Below are 22098 nucleotides of genomic sequence, written 5' to 3'. Positions count from 1 at the left end.
AGATGAACTTCAGAATCATACTTCTCCCAGGTACAAGCCGTATGTGGGAAGTAAAGAACCTACAAAATAATATGGTTCTCTACAAATATCAACCGATCTTCTATATGGACAGGAACTTTACGAGTGCATTAAAACTTAAAGCTATTCCTCAAATGTACAAAATCATCCAACCTCCTCAAGAACTCTCCTATTTCTTTCTTTCTTTAAGATCGACATGTCGGCTTCAAAATCACACAAACTCTTCTAGAAATATGATAGTCCCCTACCCAATATTGAAGGATTCCTATTGGGTGCAGAGTTGTGACAAAAAGTATCATTACATAGTTAAAGATTCTAATTCAACTATTGCCAAACCATGAAATACAACTCATCTCTACGAGTTACACCTAATTCAACCATTTATTGATAAAAGTAAAATATTAGAAAGATTGGTTCGACCAAAAAATGTTCCATTTTCAGAATCATGAGCAACTGCCTTCCAAGATTCAATTGGTCTAATTTTAAAAAAATTCAAATAGACATAACCAAGGCATTATGAGATACAAGTGGTATCCTAGCCCTCCATTATTGAACCACATACGTTTGAATGGATTAATTGCAAAGGAACAAAGGAAAGTCGACTCTCTTTTTAAATGATTTACGCTAATCTTTCCGGCAAGACAACATTCACAAATTGGTATCGATCTTGCTCAATGTGATCCAATCTTGCATACCATGTAATAATGTTTACATCTTTTTTACTAGAATAACATGTCATAATATCTTGGCTCATATACCAATCATGTGTAAAGAATTACTATTTAACACCAAAAATTCATCATACAGATGTCTAAAGCCCTGGTCTTGAGTTATTTTTCAAACAATGCTACTAAAATTTAAACAAGGTCACAAACCAAATGACCCCTTATTTAGTGAGATTTAACTCTGTTTCTTTAGGGCAACTTTCTTAACCTGCCAAGTAATTTCCAAAAACTCCCACTATGCCAAAAAAGCTCAAAATGGACCACGTAGCAGCTTAAGCATATGCAACTTCAACGAATTCCACTCTATTAACAAGTACCGTACAGAATCCTCTACCATCTCTTTAATTTAATCTTATACTAACAACGAACAATAAGTTTATTTGCTTTTCGGTTAGTCTTGAAAGAAGGCCAAATTAAAAAGGATTTTCACCAAACAATAACCAAAAACATTCTATTCTTCAAAGCAATATAAGAATAACCCAATGTTAACCGCTTGTTTGGATGGTTGTTACCAATTATATTGTATTGTGTTGTCGGTTACTTTAATTTTATTATATTATATCGTTAAATTCATTGTTACATAATGACGAAAAGTCTCATTTTCTGTAACACCAATTTGGTATTATTACCTATTTATTTTTTCTCATTTTATCTTTACTTATTATTTAATATAATCACATTTTATCTTTTATCATACCTTTTAATGATAAAAGGTATAGCTCTATATCATACCTTACCTTTTTTTAGGTTTGCCTTTCAAATTAGTGATGTTTAACATTATGTATCAGCAAACAATACAATCTATCCACACATTCTATTCATCAAAACAACATAGTATAATACAATACAACACAATATATTATGAAACAATTACCTTGTCAGCTTTCTCTCTTTCAGCTCTCTCCTTTTCAGCCTTCTTTCTCGCCTTCTCCATCCTCTCCCTTTCCATTTTCTTTTTCCACCAAAAAACACGAATACTTACTATATAAATAATCTTTAACCAACCAACTTCAAAAGAAAAAAAAGAAGATGAAAAATAGCATTACCTGAATGTAAACGGTCTCTTTAGCACGTTCTTCTTCACTGAGAATTCGACCTTTGTCGCTGAAGTAACGAAGACCCGAAACCGATGATCGCCCACCACCTTCCATTAAACGACGAAGTCCACTGCTTGAAACGACAGATCTCATGGCCATAATTATCTTCTCCTAGATAGTATTTTTAATACTGTAAAAAAAAAAGAGTCGTGGCTTGATGACAAAGTCAGCAGAACCGAGGTGTCACCCATAAATATGGCTAGCTTATACTATTGATGATGTGGCAAGCGAGTGGCGTGCTGAATAACAATTGGATTCTCGGAATAGAGGATTGCCGAAACCAGTTGAAAGTTCCAGATTATGCGCTCTCACGGGTTTGTTGCCACGTACTATGGCCACCTCCCTCGCGCCTATTCCCTCGTTCTGTCCGAGATTTTAGATTTGGACACCTAAATTAAGGATTCACGTGTTAAATTTGTTAATTTAGTTGAGAAATGTGTCAAGGATAATTTTGGAAAAAGAATGAAATAACTTGCTGAACGATTAAAAATTTCAATTATTTTAGATTAATTTTTAAAGACTAAATTCTCAATTATTTTGAATTGGAAGAGGTAATAAATTTTAGGATAAATTAATTAAGGGTGTACTTTTTTTTTTTTTGTTACCTCCATTTTGGAAGACAGTATTTACACACTTCCCCTAGCTTAATTAAGGGTGTATTTGGTATGAGGGGGAAAATATATTTTTTTACTTATTTTTTGGCTATTGATATTGATAAATAGGCAAAAAGTACCGGTACTATTATTTTAAGTACCTTTTATTAATTTGCACGATTGGCCTTTGTTGGGGGTGGTCTTTAGTTTTTGGCTCTTTAATTGGTGGTCTTTAATTTTTGGTTTTTTCCTAAAATATTTTGATGTTCTGGATTTGAACTCCGGCTTAGTCATAAAGATAAAAAAATTTGCACGCAAGACTTTGCAAATAGTTTTGCCTTATACGGCAGACTCTGACTTAAGACATAACTAAGTCAGCCAGAGAGGGCAGAATTTTGTTTTTAGTTATGTCTTAAGGAAAAATTCCGATGTATGGGGCAGACTTTTAGTTATACCTTAAGGTAAAGTATGGCGCATAAGACATAATTTTTTGCAAAGCCTGATCACCTTTTCAAGCGAAAGACAAAACTTAAAAGACCACCAATTTGAGGGACAAAATTTAAAGACCACCCCAAAAAGAAGGGTAATCTGCGCAAAAAATAACTTTTGGTTATGCCTTAAGAAAAAGTTTGCCTTATGTGGTCTTTGGTTAAGACATCAATTATAAGACAGGCTTTTAGTTATGCCTTAACCAAAGTCAGCCTTATGCGGCAGACTTTTTGCAAAGTCTTGCTTTGCGATTTTTTTTACTGAGCGGAGGTTCGATTTCAGAATCTCGGGATATTTTCGGCCAACTTTTTAAGTGAAGGGAAAAAAAATACTAAGTGTTGCAAAAAAAAAAAAGTTTGACCAAATTTTTTTTTTTTTTACTATTTCTATAACGCCGTAAAATAATACGCTATAGATTTTTTTTTATTGGGTTTTATAACGCAGTATTTCTTGCGTTAAAGGACTTAACAGCCATTACGGTTAAGTCCTTTAACGCAGTAAAATACTGTATTAAAGGTACTTTTGCCATAATTTTTTTTTGAAATATTTTGATTCAAACTCTTTTTTTAGGGGTATTTTGGTTCTGGACTCTTCCCCTAGCTTAATTAAGGGTGTACTTGGTATGAGGGGGAAAATATATTTTTTTTTCTTATTTTTTGGCGATTGATGTTGATAAATAGGCAAAAAGTACTTGTATTATTTTAAGTTCCTTTAATTAATTTAGAAAAGGCACTACTGGGATATTACCCTTCTTTTTCTTTGCAGTTTCTATGGACTTGTACCTTGAGTTGTTCATTGCGTATAAGGCAATTTGCACGATTATCGTTTGTTGGGAGTGGTCTTTAATTTTTGGCCCTTAACTTGCTGGTCTTTAATTTATGTTTTTCGCCTAAAATATTCGAGTGTTTGAGTTAGAATTCCGACTTAATCATATAAATAAAATAAGAAATTACAAGGTAAAGCTTTGTAAAAAATCTGCGTTATGCGGTAAATTTTACCTTAAGACATAACTAAAAGCCCGTCGTATCCTTATTAGGCAAACTTTTAGTTATGCCTTAAGAAAAGTCTGCCTTATGCGGCATACTTTGGTTAAGCATAACTTATAAGGCATACTTTTAGTTATGCCGTAACCAAAGTCTACAGCGTAAAACGGACTTTTTATAAAGTCTTGTCTTGCGATTTTTTTTTAACTGAGCGGGGATTCGAATCCAGAATCTCGGGATATTTTCAGCCAACTTTTTAAGCGAAGGACAAAAATTAAAGACCAGTAATTTGAGGGACAAAAATTAAAGATCACCCCAAAAGAAGGAAATCCGCGCAAAAAAATGACGGGTAAATATGACCCGATAATGTAATACACCCTCCGCCCCGATTTATGTGATACAATTTAGCTGGACACAGAGTTTAAGAAATAAAAAAACACTTTTGAATTTTATGATCTAAAATAAATGTGGTTATATATCATCTCGTCTATCATAAAAAGTAAAATTTAAAGTTAAATTACTACTCCCTCTATTTCAATTTATGTGAACCCATTTGACTTGACACGACATTTAAGAAAAATGGAAGATTTTTAAAACTTGTAGTTCAAAATAAGTTTTGAAAAATTTGTGTGGCTGTAAATCACTTCATAAAGTGAATTTATTTTCAAAATAGGAAAGAAGTCATTTATTTTGGCACAAATTAAAAAAAAAGTATGTTCACATAAATTAAAACAGAGGGAGTATAAAATAAAATAAATTATTTTTTAACCGACTAGAACTGAGTTGTTAATATTTGCAGAAATGTTAATTGAGAATTTAGCTTAAATTTATGAATTTTGGGACTTGAATGCTGAACAGTTTATAGAGTTTTGAGTAAATTCCACCCTGTGTTGGTAGGAAATGTTTAGAATTAATGGTCAAAAAACACATCTAAACTATTACTTTTTTCGCAAGTTTAATACCTCAATTATCCATTGTTCCATTTACCTATATAAACTATCGCTCCTTTTGTATTAAAACACACTTCGATGCTGAGTTGCGCTTCACGCGCCTGTTGCTGACATCGAGGTGTGTTTTAATTAATACAAAGGGAGTGATAGTTTAGGTAGGTAAAAGGAATAGGATTTCTCAAATGACTAACTTATTGTAGCTTCCTACCATTTGTAGCTACCCTTTTTAATATTACCATTCGTAGCTAAAAATCAGCTGATTTGTGTATATTTTCGCATGTATTTGTTGCCAGCAAATACATGAGCATGCGGTAAAAAAAAGGAACAAGCTCTTTTATTTTAGGCTGTAACGGTGGTGGTATTAAATGAGTAATTAAAATATTTTTTACCTTCTTTTCCGCAAAATCTCCTGTAATATTCCCTTTCCTTACACGTTTCTCTTCTTCCATGCATTCTTCAACATTCAAACGTAAAATTTCAAATTTCAAATTAAATCTTCAACACCTCTGAAATACATTGACAAAACAAACACGATCAATCAACAGCCAATGTATTTGAAGTTTTCAATATTGATTTCGTTTTTTATTTACCCATGTATTTGATAGCATAACTAATGTATTTGACGTTTTCAATCAAACTCCATGTATTTTATATTAAATATCATGTATTTGTGTGAGTAACAATTTGCATCACCCATGTATTTAGTGGTAATGTATTTGAAGTTTTCAATATTGATTTCGTTTTTTATTTACTCATGTATTTGATAGCATAACTAATGTATTTGAAGTTTTCAATCAAACCCCATGTATTTTAAATTAAATCTCATGTATTTGTGTGAGTAACAATTTGCATCACCCATGTATTTGAAGGGATTAATTTGAACAAAATACATAAATATATAGAAACTTACCATGTATTTGCGTCACCCGTGTATTTAAAACTAGATGAATCGATGGAATTAATTTAAACAAAATACACAAATATATAGAAAAACTTACAAAAATACACCACCAACCACAACAATTGGTAGTTATATCATAGAACATACACAAATATATATATTTTTTAAATCTTCTCAAAACCCTAAAAAACTTTCTCTCTCCCCTTCTCTCGCGTGCGCCGCCATAACCACCACCATGGCCTAAAGCAAAACAATCACTTCCACCAAGTTGATTTTGTGGAAGAATAATAACACAAATAGCGAAAATTTCACGAAACAAAGGAGATGGGATAGAACGTGAGTACTTTAAGGCTTCTTTTTCCTTTTTTTTTGAAAAAAGAAAGAAAGAAAGAATACGACGAATCTTCGTGATTGGTGAGAACGGAAGTGAAATTTTTGCAGAAGGGTGAAGAGAGGAAGAAGACGATCATAAAAGGTAAGAAGTTATGAAAAAGGAGAGAGAATGGTAATGTATATTAAGTGGTTAATATTGTTACCATTAAAAGGGGATATGGGATTGGGGGTGCTAATTTTTAGGTGTATTTGTGAAATGGTAATTCAAAAATTACTGTGTAGCTATAATAGTTAAATTAGAAAAGTATTTAGTTATTATTAGTAATTAAAATAAAAGGTAGTTATTATCACTAATTATGTATTAGAAGTAGCTATAACACGTAAAAATTCCAAAGGAATAATGGATAATTAGAGTATGAAGCTTGTGAAAAAAGTGACAGTTAAGGTGTGTTTTTTGACCATTAACTTTAATGTTTATGAAAAAACATGAAATTGAGGAATTTTTTTTTTAATTTTTTTTTTTTTTGAAATTGAGGAATATTGTTATGGGTGCAATGAAAAAAGTGATCGTATTACGAGAATTGGGTATTTACTCATGAATCCAAGTCGTCGTGCAGCTGTTGTCGGTGACGATTTTTTTCTGTTTGGCAGAGAAGAGAAAAGGACGTTGGTGTTTATCCAACCGGGCATACTCTTTTCTTTGTAGCTTCATGGGCTTGTACTCTTAGCTGTTCATTATTTACATATTACTGTAGAGACGTGGGGTCTTTTATTACGGTGTAAAGAGGCATCACAGAAATAGGTCTAATAGCAATAATTCAATTCAATTGGAGTAGGACCCATCTTCATAGAAACTTTTCATATTTGATGTCCTATATATGACTTTGTCGCAAATATCATCCATTGAGATCTTATCACTACAAACAATCTATCCACACAAGTATTTTTCATTCTTCTCAAATTTCAACAAATAATTGAATCCATGGCATCAACTTCTTCTTCCGTGGGTAATTCACAGTACTGTCCTCCATGGAGGTACGATGTCTTTCTAAGTTTTAGAGGCGAAGATACTCGCAACACATTTACAAGTCACTTGGAAGAAGGTTTGCAAAAAAGGGGAATAGTCACCTTTCAAGATGAGAAAAGGCTAGAGCATGGAGATTCGATCCCAGAAAAACTCTTGAAAGCTATCAAAGAGTCTCAAGTTGCCCTCATCGTTTTCTCAAAGAATTATGCAACATCCAGATGGTGCTTGGATGAACTAGTGAAGATCATGGAATGCAAGGACAAAAATGGACAAATCGTCATACCGGTCTTCTATAATGTGGATCCATCACATGTTCGAAATCAGAGGGAGAGCTTTGCAGAAGCCTTTGCCAAACACGAATCGAACTATAAGGATGATGTTGAGGGAATGCAGAAGGTGCAAGGATGGAGGACAGCTTTAACTGAAGCGGCCAATCTCAAAGGTTGTGACACCCGTAGCAGGTGAGTTAAATAAACTAAAACGGAGGGAATAGTTTATGAAGACTAGAGTCACATATTCTACTATAGAACAAAGAATCTGTGCCTAAAAAATGAGTCAAACGGAGTCTTAAATAAATTTTTCATATTAGATATGTTTCTATCAGTAAGAGAGGGATAGTTTGTATTAATTTAATTACTCAATGACATTTTTACATGGATAATATTTTGAGTGGTTCTTCAGGAGTTTGATTTATGTGCTTAGTCCCTTTATCATAATTATGCAGTACTCTACAGTGTGAAGTACTTCTCGTTCTTGACTTTCTAACCTATATGTATCAACAAACTTCTTACTTTTTGTAGGATTGAATCAAAATGTATTCGGGATCTTGTTGACCAAATTTCTTCCAAATTATGCAAGACCTCTTTATCTTATTTGGAAGATATTGTGGGCATAAACACTCATTTAGAGAAAGTAAAATCCCTGCTAAAGATGGAAATCAATGATGTTCGAATTGTGGGGATCTGGGGAATAGGAGGAGTCGGTAAAACGACTATAGCAAGAGCTATTTTTGATACACTCTCATCTCAATTTGATGGTGCGTGTTTCCTTGCGGATATCAAAGAAAATAAAAATGGAATGCATTCTCTGCAAAACATCCTTCTTTCTGAACTTTTAAGGGAAGAAAAAAATTACGTGAATAATAAGATGGATGGGAAGCACCTGATTGCTAGTAGACTTCGAGTTATGAAGGTTTTAGTTGTGCTTGATGATATTAATCATGAAGATCATTTGGAATATTTAGCAGGGGATCTTCGTTGGTTTGGCAATGGTAGTAGAATTATTGCAACAACTAGAGACAAGCATTTTATAGGGAAGAATGATGTAGTACATGAAGTGACGACATTAGTTAAACATGAAGCTATTCAACTGTTCAATCAATATGCTTTCAAGAAAGAAGTTCCAGATGAGTGTTTTGAGGAGCTAACGTTGGAGGTAGTAAATCACGCTAAAGGCCTTCCTTTAGCCCTGAAAGTGTGGGGTTCTTTCTTACATAAGAGGGACATAACTGAGTGGAGAAGTGCTATAAATCGAATAAAGAAAAACTCCAGTTCAAAAATTGTTGAAAGCCTAAAAGTAAGTTATGACGGGTTGGAGCGTGAAGAGCAAGAGATATTTCTAGATATTGCATGCTTCTTAAGAGGGAGAAAAAAATTTGAGATCATGCAAATTTTTGAGAGCTGTGGTTTTGAAGCTAATATCGGATTGAGTGTCCTAATCGAAAAATCTCTCGTGTTCATCTCTACATATGACACGATTCAAATCCATGATTTAATACAAGATATGGGTAAATATGTAGTGAACATGCAAAAGGATCCGGGAGAACGTAGCAGATTATGGCTCGCTGAAGATATCGAAGAAGTGATGGTCAACAATACGGTAAGTAGGCTGAACAATGCAATGATATTCAATTTCTATTTTTCATATTCCAAAGACATATAGGTTCAATTCAAGCTATCTGTTTCTCACATTTTCATGCAAGCAATCAGATAGAAAATTAAATTCTTGGATAATCTCAATATCATCATAACGTACTTTCAGGTATAGAAGGTCTTTCCGTAATGAATAATCTTTGAAGTCATAATAGATAATCGGATTAGGTTTATTTGTACTGATCTTCTTCTTTCTCTGGCTCCTAGTCCTAGCAGAAGAACCATAGGTCTCACTTTCTGGTGTTCCTCAATCTGCTAAAGAAAATGTATTATTTGAAAGTAGATTTATATAATTAAGGGCAAAGGTGCAAATATACCCCTCAACTTTGCATTTTAGAGTAGATATACCCCTCGTGGTGCATATATCCATACGGTTACACAAATGGTGCAAATATACCCTTTTTGCTGGCATAATTTTTTCTGAAAATCATTTACCTTATTTTATAATTAAGAAAATGTCACATGATTTAAAAAAAAAAAAGTATATACTTTTTTTTAAGTAGACTTATTTTTTATTCTAGCGGGTTGTCTGATTCGTTTAAAACAAATATATCCCTGGCTTTAAAAAAAAAAAAAAAGCCTACCTATTTTTTTAAACGAACCTGACAACAACAACAAAACAACATAACCAGTTGAATCCCACAGTGTGGGGTCTGGGGAGGGTAAAGTGTACGCAAACCTTACTTCCACCTTGGAAGGTAGGAGGCATTTACGAAAACTCTGCCGCTCGAAAAGAAAACAAGGAAAAGAGTCGACATCGATCGACAAGCAAATCAAAGCAATGCGAAAATGAGAAAATAATAAGAGCAAAGAAGTTATGATAAAACAGCATGGAAGACAAGACCCAACACATAAAAGTAGGAATCAAAGGGCAAATAAATAATAGAGCAAAACTACGCCTACTAGTGCGAAAGCAAGTGAGACTACCTACTAGCCTTCCATCCTAATCTGAGTCCTCCACAACCTCCTATCTAAGGTCCTGTCCTCGGTAATCTGAAACTGTGCCATGTCCTGTCTAATCACCTCCCCTCAATATTCTTTGGCCTACCTCTACCTCTCCTAAATCCGTCCATAGCCAACTTCTCACACCTCCGCACTCGGGCATCTATGCCTCTCCTCTTCACATGCCCAAACCATCTCAGCCTTGCGTCCTGCATCTTATCCTCCACCGATACCACTCCACCTTGTCCCGGATGTCTTCATTCCTGATCCTATCTCTCCTAGTGTGCCCACACATCCACCGCAAAGATTCTCATTTCCGCGACTTGAAACGAACCAGACCCGACCCAAAAATAAGTCTACTAAAAAATGGGTAGACTTATTTTTTAAAGCTACGTGATAATTTTTTAATCAAAAAACAAGCGAAATGATTTTTTTAAAAAATCTTGTCAGCAAAAAGGGTATTTTTGCACCATTTGTGTAACGACAGTGGTATATATGCACCACTTTTTTAACGAAGGGTATATCTTCTCTAAATCGCAAAGTTGGAGGGTATAGTTGCACCTTTTTCCCTATAATTAATTGCACAAGGTATTTCTCTTAAGAGACATATTTCTTAAAAAAGACCAACTAATATTATACCTTAATTTTTTCTAATGGTACTAGTTTTTCAAGAAGTTCAAGTGCAATAAAAAAAAATGACAAAATTTGGCACTGTGAGCAGTGAGAAACTAATCCTATAGGTAAGCGAATTTTATTCGACATTTTAAATATACTTTGTAAACTAATGATCGTTTTTACCAGGGGACGAAGGCAGTGGAAGCAATCTGGTTTGATTATCAAGAAAAGTTATGTTTTAGCAAAGAGGCCATGAAAAATATGAAAATGCTTAGGATATTATATATGGGGTTCTTCGATTGGTCCGGAGACTCTTGCCATGATGGCTGCATGGAGTACCTGCCCAACAACTTGCGTTGGTTTGTCTGGTATCGTTATCCTTGGGAGTCATTGCCAGCTACATTTGAACCCAAAAGGCTTGTTCATCTTGAACTCCGTCGCAGTGAACTGCGTCAGTTGTGGAAGGAAACAAAGGTACAATAGTTAAATTCTACTTTATTCTAATTTTTCTCTATAACTATTTTTTTCCCTTTAGTAATGAGAAAATGTTATTGCTTTCGCCCTGTTTTATTTAATATACTTTCTATTTTGGCTTGCGCTAAAATTATAATAGAAAAAATAAAGTATAAAGAGGAGATGTGAGGGTTTTTATAGTTTAAACTAAGTTCAAAAACAAAATTAAAAGTAAATAATTTAGTAATACTTAAAAGTATTGTTGATAAAATTAAACCACTAAAGGAATTCCTAGCAATAGAATAAAAGGGTAAAAAATACATTAACTATCAGGACTCAGGAGTAAGAATTTTTTTTATATTTTTCTACTCCATATTTATTAAAAGAGGACTAATAATCAAAGACATCAAGTCGAGTGCCAAGCTAATTAATGGTCACATAGCAATGTACAATAGTAAGTAATGAATAATACACCAACAATAAGCAAGGGACAAAAAGAGGAATAAATTAAAAAGAAATCATTGTAAAGTATAAAAGAATGAAACTTATTTGGATTTGAGATGAGAAAGTGCTTTAAATTATAAGGAGAAAAGTTATATCTATATATATATATATATATATATATATATATATATATATATATATATATATATATATATATATATATATACATAAAAGGAGGATAATCAAGCTTGAGATTAAGTCAAGTGGTGCGTTAATAAGGTCACTTGGCACTTATTTGAATTTGAGGTAAGAAATTGTTTAAATTATTATAATAAGAAAAGTTATATCTATATATTAGTAAAAGGAAGATAATCAAGCTTGAGATTAAGCCAAGTGGTGCGTTAAAAAGGTCAACACTTGACACTTTTTAAGATAATGTTATAAAGAAAAATAAGGAACAAAAAAGTTATTCAATAATTTGTTTCTTCAATTTCATATATTGATATACTATTACATTAAGAAATAAGATAATTTGGAATTTTGATAAAGTAACGTGATATGCTCAAACAAGACATATCATAATTTAACACGATTAATATATGTAATATGGTCCGCAGATTGCTCGGGTTCTAATACCACTGCTTGTTAAAATATGAGGAGTTTATCTTGTACAATAATTTCCTAGAATGATACATAAGCTTTTACATTGTTTCCAAATTTAACACTTTGTTTCTCCCATGCTATATTACACTTCTTTAATGAGACAAATCTTTTCTTTCAATTTTTTCTAAATCAATTTAAGATTGTTTTGTATTTTGGCAAAATACTAAAAACTTCCTTAAATTTGGTACGTTTTATCCCGTGCAGACCTAAACTTATTGTTGTCTTCATTAGTCTCTTTGTTATCATTTATCTTCTTGACGAGTCTTAGGTTCAGATCCACGCCTTCGTGTGGCATTTTTTTTGGAATATAATATATTTTTTTTTGCCTTTTTAAATTTTAAGCCAAATTTTTTAAAAACATGTTGGAACTCCAGTGTTTAGGCTAAATCTTTTCATTTTACTAGAAGTAATGGAATTTCAACCAGCTTTTTTACATGCTTGGCCCGAAAAAAGAAAAATACAATATTAATATAAATTGAGTCTAAAGAGGAAATAAAAATATACATAGTTGGAACTCTACTACCTTGGATAATTTTTTTTATTTGGAGAAATCTAATGAGATTTCAGCCAATTTCTTTTTTCTTACAGATTTAGGCCCAAAAAAAATATACAATCAGAATATACAGTCATTCAATGAATTTGTGAATGAAGTAGTGAATCATTTGCATGTGTAGATGGAATGGAAGGTGACTATCTATATATATATATATATAAAACTCCATTATTCCGGCTATATATTTTTATAATCGGCTGAAAATAATGGAGTTGCAACCACATTTTCTGTGTATACATATTTTGCCCAAAAAAGAAAAAATACACAGTTAAAATAGATAGTCATTGCATCTATAAAAAAACAAAATGAAATGTGCAGTTGTAACTCCATTATTTTGGCAAAATTTTTTGGTTTGGCTAAAATAATGGAGTTCTAACCACGTTTTTTTTTTGCTATAGATTAGTTCCAAAAAAGAAAAAAGAGGAAATTTCCGAAATGTACAATTCGCTGACTTACATTGCAAAAATATGGCCCAAAAACACTTTTATACAATGTTATACACTTAGGGGTCGTTTGGTAGCTAGTAAAATGACACTTTATTCATGTATTAAAATTCTGCATAGCTTATACCATGTTTGGTAGCTAGTAAAGAAACACCTTATCCATGTATTAATTTCTGCACAGTTATACCGCATTTGATAGCTAGTTAGGAAGTAAGTCATTCATGTATAAATTAATACGACGTTTGGTTTGTAATTTAGAAACTCGCATAACTAATACATGTATGAGTTGTGAGGGAATCTATGTATCATTTTATGCGGGGTAGAAGATGGAATAACTAATGCACGAATAAAAAGTTGAAATGACAAGATTACCCTTATCACTCCCCCACCTAAATACTTTCCTTTTCTAAACAAATTATATAATTTTCTAATATAATATCTTACAATAATAATTTAATAGTTTGTAAAAATATATAATATTTTAATTTTAATTGTAAAAAAAAATAAATTAAAAGGTATATAAATTTATTAACTTTTAATATAACTAACCAATATCCAAAGAAATAATTTATGCACAACTAAACCCAGCATAAGTAAACCCCTGCATAACTAATACCTGCATAACTAATACATACATAACTAATACATATATAACTAATACCTGCATTGCATTATTAATACCTGCATAACTAATATCTACATTACTAATACTCACATTCCTACATAATTCTGACCAGCTACCAAACGACCTCTTATATATAAAAGACAAGTACATTATATATATAGGTGTATGAAAGTGTATAATGTGACACCAAATGATATAATTATACAATATTATACACAAAAATACGCACTTATACACATTTATACACAATTATATAATATCGTATAAGTGGCTATAAACATAGATATGGACAGGTTTTGAATAAGAATTGCATTTTTATACAAGACAAATACATTATGTATATAGGTGTATAAAAATGTATAATAGTGTATAAGAGGGGTGTATACACCCATATACACTATTATATGCTCACTACAGCTGCACCTACCAGTTTCTCCACCTCCGATGAATTCCCCACCGCCACCGCCACCGCCACCGCCAATACGGATCTTTCTTCCATCACAATAACTGAAATTGCAGACATTTGACCCATCTCTAAGTCGGATCTCTAGGAAGGAACTCGCTGACGCGACCCGAGATTTCTCGCCGGAACTCATCATCGGCGAGAGGTTTCATGATGGTGTACAAAGTGAAGCTCAACTCCGGCATCTCGTCGCCGTTGAAAAGCTCTCCGCCGATGCTTTCCAAGGGTTTAGGGAGTTTCGGGCCGAGATGGAAACCTTAACGCGGCACAGAGAGAGAGAGAGAGAGAGAGAGAGAGAGGAGGAGGAGGTTGGGTCATTTTTCGTAAGATTTAAAATAGTGGGTCAATTTTGGTAGCATTTTTACCCTAATTAACATACAACGTAATTAAGTCAAGAAAAAATACACAATTGAAATAAATAGCCATTACATCTAAAGAAGAAATGAAAAAAAATACAAATTTTGGTCAAAATACAACAACAATAAACCCTGCATTGTATATTAAGAAGAAGGAAGAAGAAATATTGAGAAATATCTTGGAAGCCAATTTTCGATTTTTCTTTCACATTCACACACCTAGAAAAGTATATCCACGCTACATCAACTTCCAAGGGGTAAATGATAACGCAAATAGTTAAGTATGAGGGATAATTAAGATGACGCAACTTTTAAGTGTGCACCAAATAAAACAGGTCAAGTTTAAGGCGTTTTAGGTATTCTACCTTTTAGTTATAGTTACACTTTTATTTAGTAACTGAACATTAAATTTGATATAAAAATAAAATAAAGCAATTTCTGATTTCACACCAAATATTGTGTTGACTGTCATAGTCCAAATGTCATTACTCATTTTTTGTCTGAGGAGTAACCTAAACACAAAGGTCATTTGATGCCCGCAGATAGAAAATGAAAAGAAGAAAAGAAAGGAAATACGGTTTTAGATTCATAGATAGGGCCACGACCCAAATCTAAATCCTGGGGAGCACCTTAATTTTATGATAATTCTTTTACTTGGAATCTCTTGTTTTCCTATCTCATTATTTCTATGTTTTGAACAACAGCATTTGCCGTCTCTACGAAGGCTAGATCTCAGCTACTCCAAAAGCCTGATGCGAACACTAGATTTCAAGGGGATGCCAAATTTGAAGTATTTGAATCTGCAATGGTGTAGTAATCTTGAAGAGGTTCACCATTCCCTGGGGTATTGTGGAAAACTAAGTGTGTTAAATTTGTGGCATTGTAAGAGTCTTAAGAGGTTTCCATGTGTTAACGTGGAATCTCTTGAATATCTGGATATACGTGGTTGCTCTAGTTTAGAGAAATTTCCAGAAATCCTTGGAAGAATGAAGCCGGAGTTAAAGATCAAGATGAGAAACTCTGGAATAAGGGTACTAGCATCATCTATTCAGTACCTAACTCACATTACCGAGCTAGATTTGGGAGGTATGAAAAACCTTGTAGCTCTTCCAAGCAACATTGGCATGTTGAAAAGCTTGGTGGAGCTAAATGTGTCTCATTGCTTAAAACTTGAAATCTTGCCAGAAGAGATAGGGGATTTAGAAAGCTTGGTGGAGCTAGATGTGTCAAATTGCTCAAAACTTGAAAGCTTGCCAGAACAGATAGGGGATTTAGAAATCTTGGAGACGCTTGATGCCAGCTATACTCTAATATCACAACCTCCGTCTTCCATTGTCCGTTTGAACAAGCTTAAATTCTTGACTTTTGCAAAACAAAAATCACAAGTAGGCCTCAACGATGGAGTGTACTTTGTGTTCCCTCAAATGAATGAGGGGTTGCACTCACTGGAACGTCTGGATCTCAGTTACTGCAATTTAATAGACGGAGGACTTCTGGGAGACATTGGATGCTTATCCTCTTTGAAAGAGTTGAATCTCAGCGGAAATAGTTTTGAGCCTTTGCCTCGAAGCATATCCCAACTTGGTGCTCTTCAATCCTTGGACTTATCGGATTGCGAGAGGCTTAAAGAGTTACCGGATATCATAGGGATGCCAAATTTGGAGACTTTGAATCTGTCAAATTGTATGAATCTTGAAGAGGTTCATCATTCCCTGGGATTTCTCAAAAAGCTCTTGCGATTAGAATTGACTAATTGTAAACGGCTTAAGAGGTTTCCAGCTCTGTGCATCGATTCCCTTGAATATCTGGATCTGAAGGGGTGCTCTAGTTTAGAAAATTTTCCAGAAATCCTCGGAAGCATGAATTTGGAGTTAAAGAGTGGGATAAGCCACCTAGATTTGAGTGGTTTAGAAAACCTTGTAACACTTCCGAGCAGCATTGGTATATGGAAAAGCTTGGTTGGTCTAGATGTATCGGGTTGCTCAAAACTTGAAAGCTTGCCAGAAGATATGGGGGATTTAGAAAACTTGGAGCGGCTTGATGCCAGCTGTACTGGCAATCTCACAACTTCCATCTTCCATTGTCCGGTTGAACAAGCTTGAATTCTTGAGTTTTGAGAAACAAAAATCAGAAGTAGGCCTCGAAGATGGAGTGTACTTTGTGTTCCCTCCAGTATCTGACGGATTACGCTTGTTGGAAATTCTGAATCTCAATTACTGCAATCTAATAGATGGAGGACTTCCAGTGGACATTGGATGCTTATCCTCTTTGAAAAGGTTGTATCTCAAAGGAAATAATTTTGAGTATTTGCCTCGAAGTATAGCCCAACTTGGTGCTCTTCGATCCTTGGACTTAAGAGAGTGCAAGAGGCTCGTCGAGTTGCCAGGTTTCATGGGGATGCCAAACTTAGTGACTTTGAATCTGTCAAATTGTATGAATCTAGAACAGTTGCCAGATTTCATGGGGATGCCAAACTTGGAGACTTTGAATCTGTCAAACTGTATGAATCTTGAAGTGATTCATCATTCCCTGGGGTTTCTCAAAAAGCTCTTGAGATTAGAATTGACTAATTGTAAACGGCTTAAGAGGTTTCCAGAAGAGATAGGGGATTTAGAAGAATTGGAGCGGCTTGATGCCAGCTATACTCTAATCTCACGACCTCCGCCTTCCATCTTCCGCTTGAACAAGCTTAAGTTCTTGAGTTTTGCGAAACGAAAATCAAAAGTAGGCCATGAAGATGGAGTATACTTTGTGTTCCCTCAAGTGAATGAAGGGTTATGCTCATTGGAAAATTTGAATCTCGGTTACTGCAATCTAATAGATGGAGGACTTCCGGAAGACATTGGATCCTTATCCTCTTTGAAAAAGTTGTATCTCACTGGAAATAATTTTGAGCATTTGCCTCGAAGCATAGCCCAACTTGGTTCTCTTCGATCCTTGTGCTTACTAGATTGCGCGAGACTTGCACGGTACACGAGAATTTCCACAACAATTAGATACAATATGCGATTGGAGCAATGATTGGATGCGTAATTCGTTGTTTCGAGAATATCTCGTCATTGCGATGTGACATCTGTTTTAGATTCCTTGTCACTAAGAATGTTCACCAGCAGGATCTATGATTTTCGGATGCGGAGTATCCCGAGTTGGTTCCGGTATCAGGGAATGGATACAAATGTATTAGTCAATTTGCCTAAAAATTGGTATGTACCTGATAACTTCTTGGGATTTGCTGTCTGTTGCTCTGGCAGCTTAGTTGAAACCACAGCTCAATTGATTCCCTTATGTGATGACGGGATGTCGTGGATGACCCAGAAACTTGCCTTATCCAACCATTCAAAATGTGATACTGAACCCACTATTCAATTTTTCTTGGTGCCTCTGGCTGGCTTATGGGATGCATCAAAGGCAAATGGAAAAACACCAAATGACTATGGGCGTATTAGGTTATCTTTTTATGGCGAAATGGAGTTTGGACTTCGTTTGTTGTATAAAGATGAAGCTGAGCTTGATGCCTTGTTACAAATGAGGGAAAATAATGATGAACCAACAGAACATTGCATTGGGACAAGTAGTGAACGCCATGAATCCGTTTCTAATGAAGCAGTTGCTCCTCTTGTAGAAACAAAGGTCACATTTCTGGAATTCGTGGGATCTCTGTTTTTGAGAATCTGCAGTAACAAGTAGAGTGGCCAGCCTCTCAGGAACTCTGTAGCTCTTTCCTGCAAAACCACGATTTTGGCTTAAATATAGGTACATACCAAAAGATTATCACATTTCCATGACTTGTTTCTTTTGCAGATGGTAGTGAATTGTGCTCTCTTTATTTTTATTTTTATTTTTATTTTTTAAATGTAATTCTCTCCTTCTATTAGCTGGAAAGTTTGCTTCTAAAACCAATATTTTTTCCCCCTATTCGCAGTTGCTCATGAATGAGTGATGTACATATCAACCATGAGTTTTGTCAATTGATTCTCCATCTTATCTCCGCTTGTGTGAAGCCAAGCATAACCATGGTGAGTTAAAGGTATGGACAAGTTTAAATTTTCAATACTCAAATCAGATCCTTGGAATTGTTCTATCTTAATGGAATTCTTACCTTCAACTACTCACAAATCAAGAATTTGTCCTTGAAATTTACTAAAGTTTAAAATGAAAAGATACTACTACAAATTGGGGGAACTTACGATGAAATAATAACCACTATTTACGTTATGTATGCCCGAAATTGCTTTGCCATTTTGAAAAGATTTCAGAAGTGCTGGCAAGTGATTTCAGAAGTGTTGGCAAGTGGCAACACTAATAGAGTCACAGAAAAATGAAAATCCGTGATATTCCACAGGCTTTTCCTGTCAAATGAATAATGTAACAACTTAGATTTGATGCCCTGAAAAGTAATGTATAACCGTGCTCGAATTTCCTTATGGTCGATAAGACTGCTTTACCCGCATGATCGTCTTCTTTTTACAATTCAATTGGCTCTAAAACGGTTCGTTAAAATAAATTATTTAGTTTCTTTAATTAGTTTACTCACCTTTTCAATGAGAATGAAGGACTAGGCTTTCTCCTCAATAATCAATTATTTGTCATATTCATTTTGATGTATCATGGTTTCTTGAAAGATGAATACCGTAACTGTTCTCCTCTATCTGGTAAACTCTATTTCCATAAGTACAGAATCAATCCAAGATTGAGAGTGTAAGGGGCAAAAAAGGAAATCTCCATGTTAAATTCAAAATATAAAGAAATAGGAAATCTAATTGTATCTTCAATAGATCACTCAAGTAAAGCAAACTTCAAGAAATGTGTGTTATGTGTGTTACTGTCTTACATCATGGGCTAGAATTTTCTTACCGGAAAAGATATCTTGTTCAAGGTGATAACGCTCGAATGTGAAAGCAGATTACAGCTAGAACATTCAGATATCCCTGTTTTGACCTTTGTGCCTGAACCATTAAGGGCGAGCTCTTGGTTTAACTATTTGCTGCATTAGTTACAGAGCTAATTTTCCTCCATGAAGCAAAATTTTGGTGAGTTTTTCAGGCCAGTGCATATGATGAGGAGTTTATGCGGCAGTTGCTACAGCTTGATCAACAGTTGGCTAAGCAAAGGCAAGAGACTGAAGATTTTGAGGAAGTAAATAATTACTCTAGATTTAATTTATAGAACTAAACTTGAATGTCACAGATACTTACTATTGTGATGGACATCTTATCCGAAAGAACCTACTCTCTATGCTCTCCATTAGAAACTGATGTTCACTTTTTCACCTGCAAAAGAATTTTCATTTTGAAAAAACCTGAAGTTTCTTACACGTTACATAACTTTAAAAACTTTATGTGGGACGACTCAGTTTAACACTTCTGCATCAATCTTTTTCTGATCGAAAGGTAATGATCATGCTCTAACTTTAGCAATACACTTTTGCAGGGGCCATTTTCATATTTGTACCAAGTTAAACGTGGAGGTTCAATCTGTATGCATTTACTTCAAGCCAGTATTATGTGTTTTTGAGTACCAAGTTTCAGATTTTGACTTGTTGCATGATTTTCATTTTGATCCTCTCTCAGATTGTTCTATTAGTAGAAATCTCTGTTTTAAATATAAGTATCTCTCTTGTTATGGTAGGGATGTCAGGAAAAAGATGAAACAATTGAAGATGCTGCACAGAGTGAGACAATAGAGGAAGTTGAGGTACAAAGGGATGTTAAGGTTCGTTCTCCCTCGTGATCTCTTTCAGTTCTCTTATGCTTCTTTTGAAGGAAAATGTGAAACATAAGAAACCTAGTCTTTTGTGTTAACTTGTCAATTACATCACATAAAATATGTTTCCATTCTCAAAAACATTAGATAAATGATAGAATACTAGCTGTGATAGAGTTAATGGCTTATGACCTTCCACCTCTTTTTTTTTTGGCCAAAATATTCAGTGCTAGATTATTAAGCCAAGACTGAATGCACCAAATCATGATTAGATGTTGTGATCAGTGGCGGAGCCAGAATTTTCATCTAGGGGGTTCAAAATTTCTAAAAGGTAAATACACGAAGAAGTCAGGGGGTTCAACATCTACTATATATACATAATAAAATAATTTTAACTTTGAAAATATATTGTAATTTTTTGCCGAGGGGGTTCGGCCTGGAGCTAACGTGGCTCCGCCCCTGGTTGTGATCATTGTGGATCAGGAATATGCGATCTTTTTATCTTACTGTTTGTTGTCTAGCTTGTTGACTTCGATCTTTATAAAAGTAAAGAGTAACATCTATGTTTTGATTACTTATAAGTGGTTTTAACAAGTTTCACTCTTTTGGTTTTTGATTACTTTTGCAGTGCAAACTGGGACCATGGTACTTTGAGAACACCGCTAACACTGCCTATGAAGAACACATGTTTCCTCTGTTTGTAATAGAGCAACTAGACTCTTGGCCTAAGAAAGAGATTCTTGAAATAACTTGGGTATGCAATAATCCGTTTTCTTCAAATCTACATATATCTATACGCTGGTCTTATTAGTAAAGGTGACACGATACCTCTGTTAGACCAGAATACCAAGTTCCATTATGAAATTAAATCACATCTTCACATTTTCTGATCAGTAGCCTGTCCAAAATCCTATGGCAGGTGAATGTGCGTGAAGCAACAACGATGTGCCAAAATGGGTGGATGAAAGAAGCCTTGGAACTATAGTTAGTCGCCTCACATCACAAAGCAAGCGGACCAAAGAGGAACAATTTGCCCAATTGGTGTTTGCCCATTTGCAAACACCAATTTTGATTGGTTGAAGTTGGCACTCTCACTCCTATAATAGGTTCCTCGAGTTAAACGAGAGTTCAGTGAAAACACTGTTAATTTTCCCTTGATGTGGCAAGGGTTAAAAAGAGAAAGAAGGTATCTTATTTCTGCAAGGAAGTTCATGAGATTGATCTTGATGCTATTTTATTTTGTAAAAATTTCATAGAATGACACATTTGAGTTTACATAAGAATTCTTCGTAAAAGGCATGTAATTATATATTTGAGTTTTGTCGAGAATAAGAAAAATCGATATATTGATCAATCTAAGTCTAAGAAAAATCGATATATTGATCAATCTAAGTCTTTGAGAGAAAATGATTGAATTATATTTGGGAACTGGATCCACATTGTTATTGGTGCGACGAAAAAGGGGATGCTCTCTTATGCCTCATTTGTTTATTCATATCTTAGTTATTAAGTGCATTTGTTGTTCTAGGTTTAAATCTTAATTTTTGAGATCTCCATTTTAAAGTGCGTCTTTAAAAAAAATAATAATAATTTACAATCACTTCATGAGTTCCGATAAATCTAAATAAATCCATTTAAGATTTGGAGGAGATAATGAATTAAGAATGTTACATATGTAATTTGTTTTTCCCACTCTCATTTTCACCATTTTAAAGGAATTTGTTATTCGAGAAAATGGTCAAATGCTCTCTCAGTTTATGACTTGATTATCAACTATAACTTTATCTTTGT

General features: G+C 34.1%; 2 protein-coding genes and 1 pseudogene across 2 annotated transcripts; 2 read left to right on the top strand and 1 right to left on the bottom strand.

Moving 5' to 3' along the window:
• Positions 1-1579: 1579 nt before the first annotated feature.
• Positions 1580-2187, bottom strand: LOC132060624 (uncharacterized protein At2g27730, mitochondrial-like). The gene is made up of 2 exons (XM_059453610.1): positions 1790-2187; positions 1580-1695 (listed from the first exon to the last, which is right to left on the bottom strand). The coding sequence occupies exons 1-2, from the start codon at positions 1937-1939 to the stop codon at positions 1603-1605; spliced, it is 243 nt and encodes an 80-aa protein (XP_059309593.1). The 5' UTR covers positions 1940-2187; the 3' UTR covers positions 1580-1602.
• A 4454-nt stretch (positions 2188-6641) lies between these two features.
• LOC132059227 (TMV resistance protein N-like) lies at positions 6642-21661 on the top strand (annotated as a pseudogene).
• LOC132059228 (TMV resistance protein N-like) lies at positions 11726-16854 on the top strand. The gene has a single exon (XM_059451777.1). It carries the CDS (start codon positions 15243-15245, stop codon positions 16704-16706), a length of 1464 nt encoding a protein of 487 aa, XP_059307760.1. The 5' UTR covers positions 11726-15242; the 3' UTR covers positions 16707-16854.
• Positions 21662-22098: the final 437 nt, after the last annotated feature.

The sequence above is a fragment of the Lycium ferocissimum genome, chromosome 6 (assembly GCF_029784015.1).
Source record: "Lycium ferocissimum isolate CSIRO_LF1 chromosome 6, AGI_CSIRO_Lferr_CH_V1, whole genome shotgun sequence".
Taxonomy (NCBI): Eukaryota; Viridiplantae; Streptophyta; class Magnoliopsida; order Solanales; family Solanaceae; genus Lycium; species Lycium ferocissimum.
Note: the sequence above shows the minus strand (reverse complement) of the source record. Positions and strands in the feature narration are given on the sequence as shown.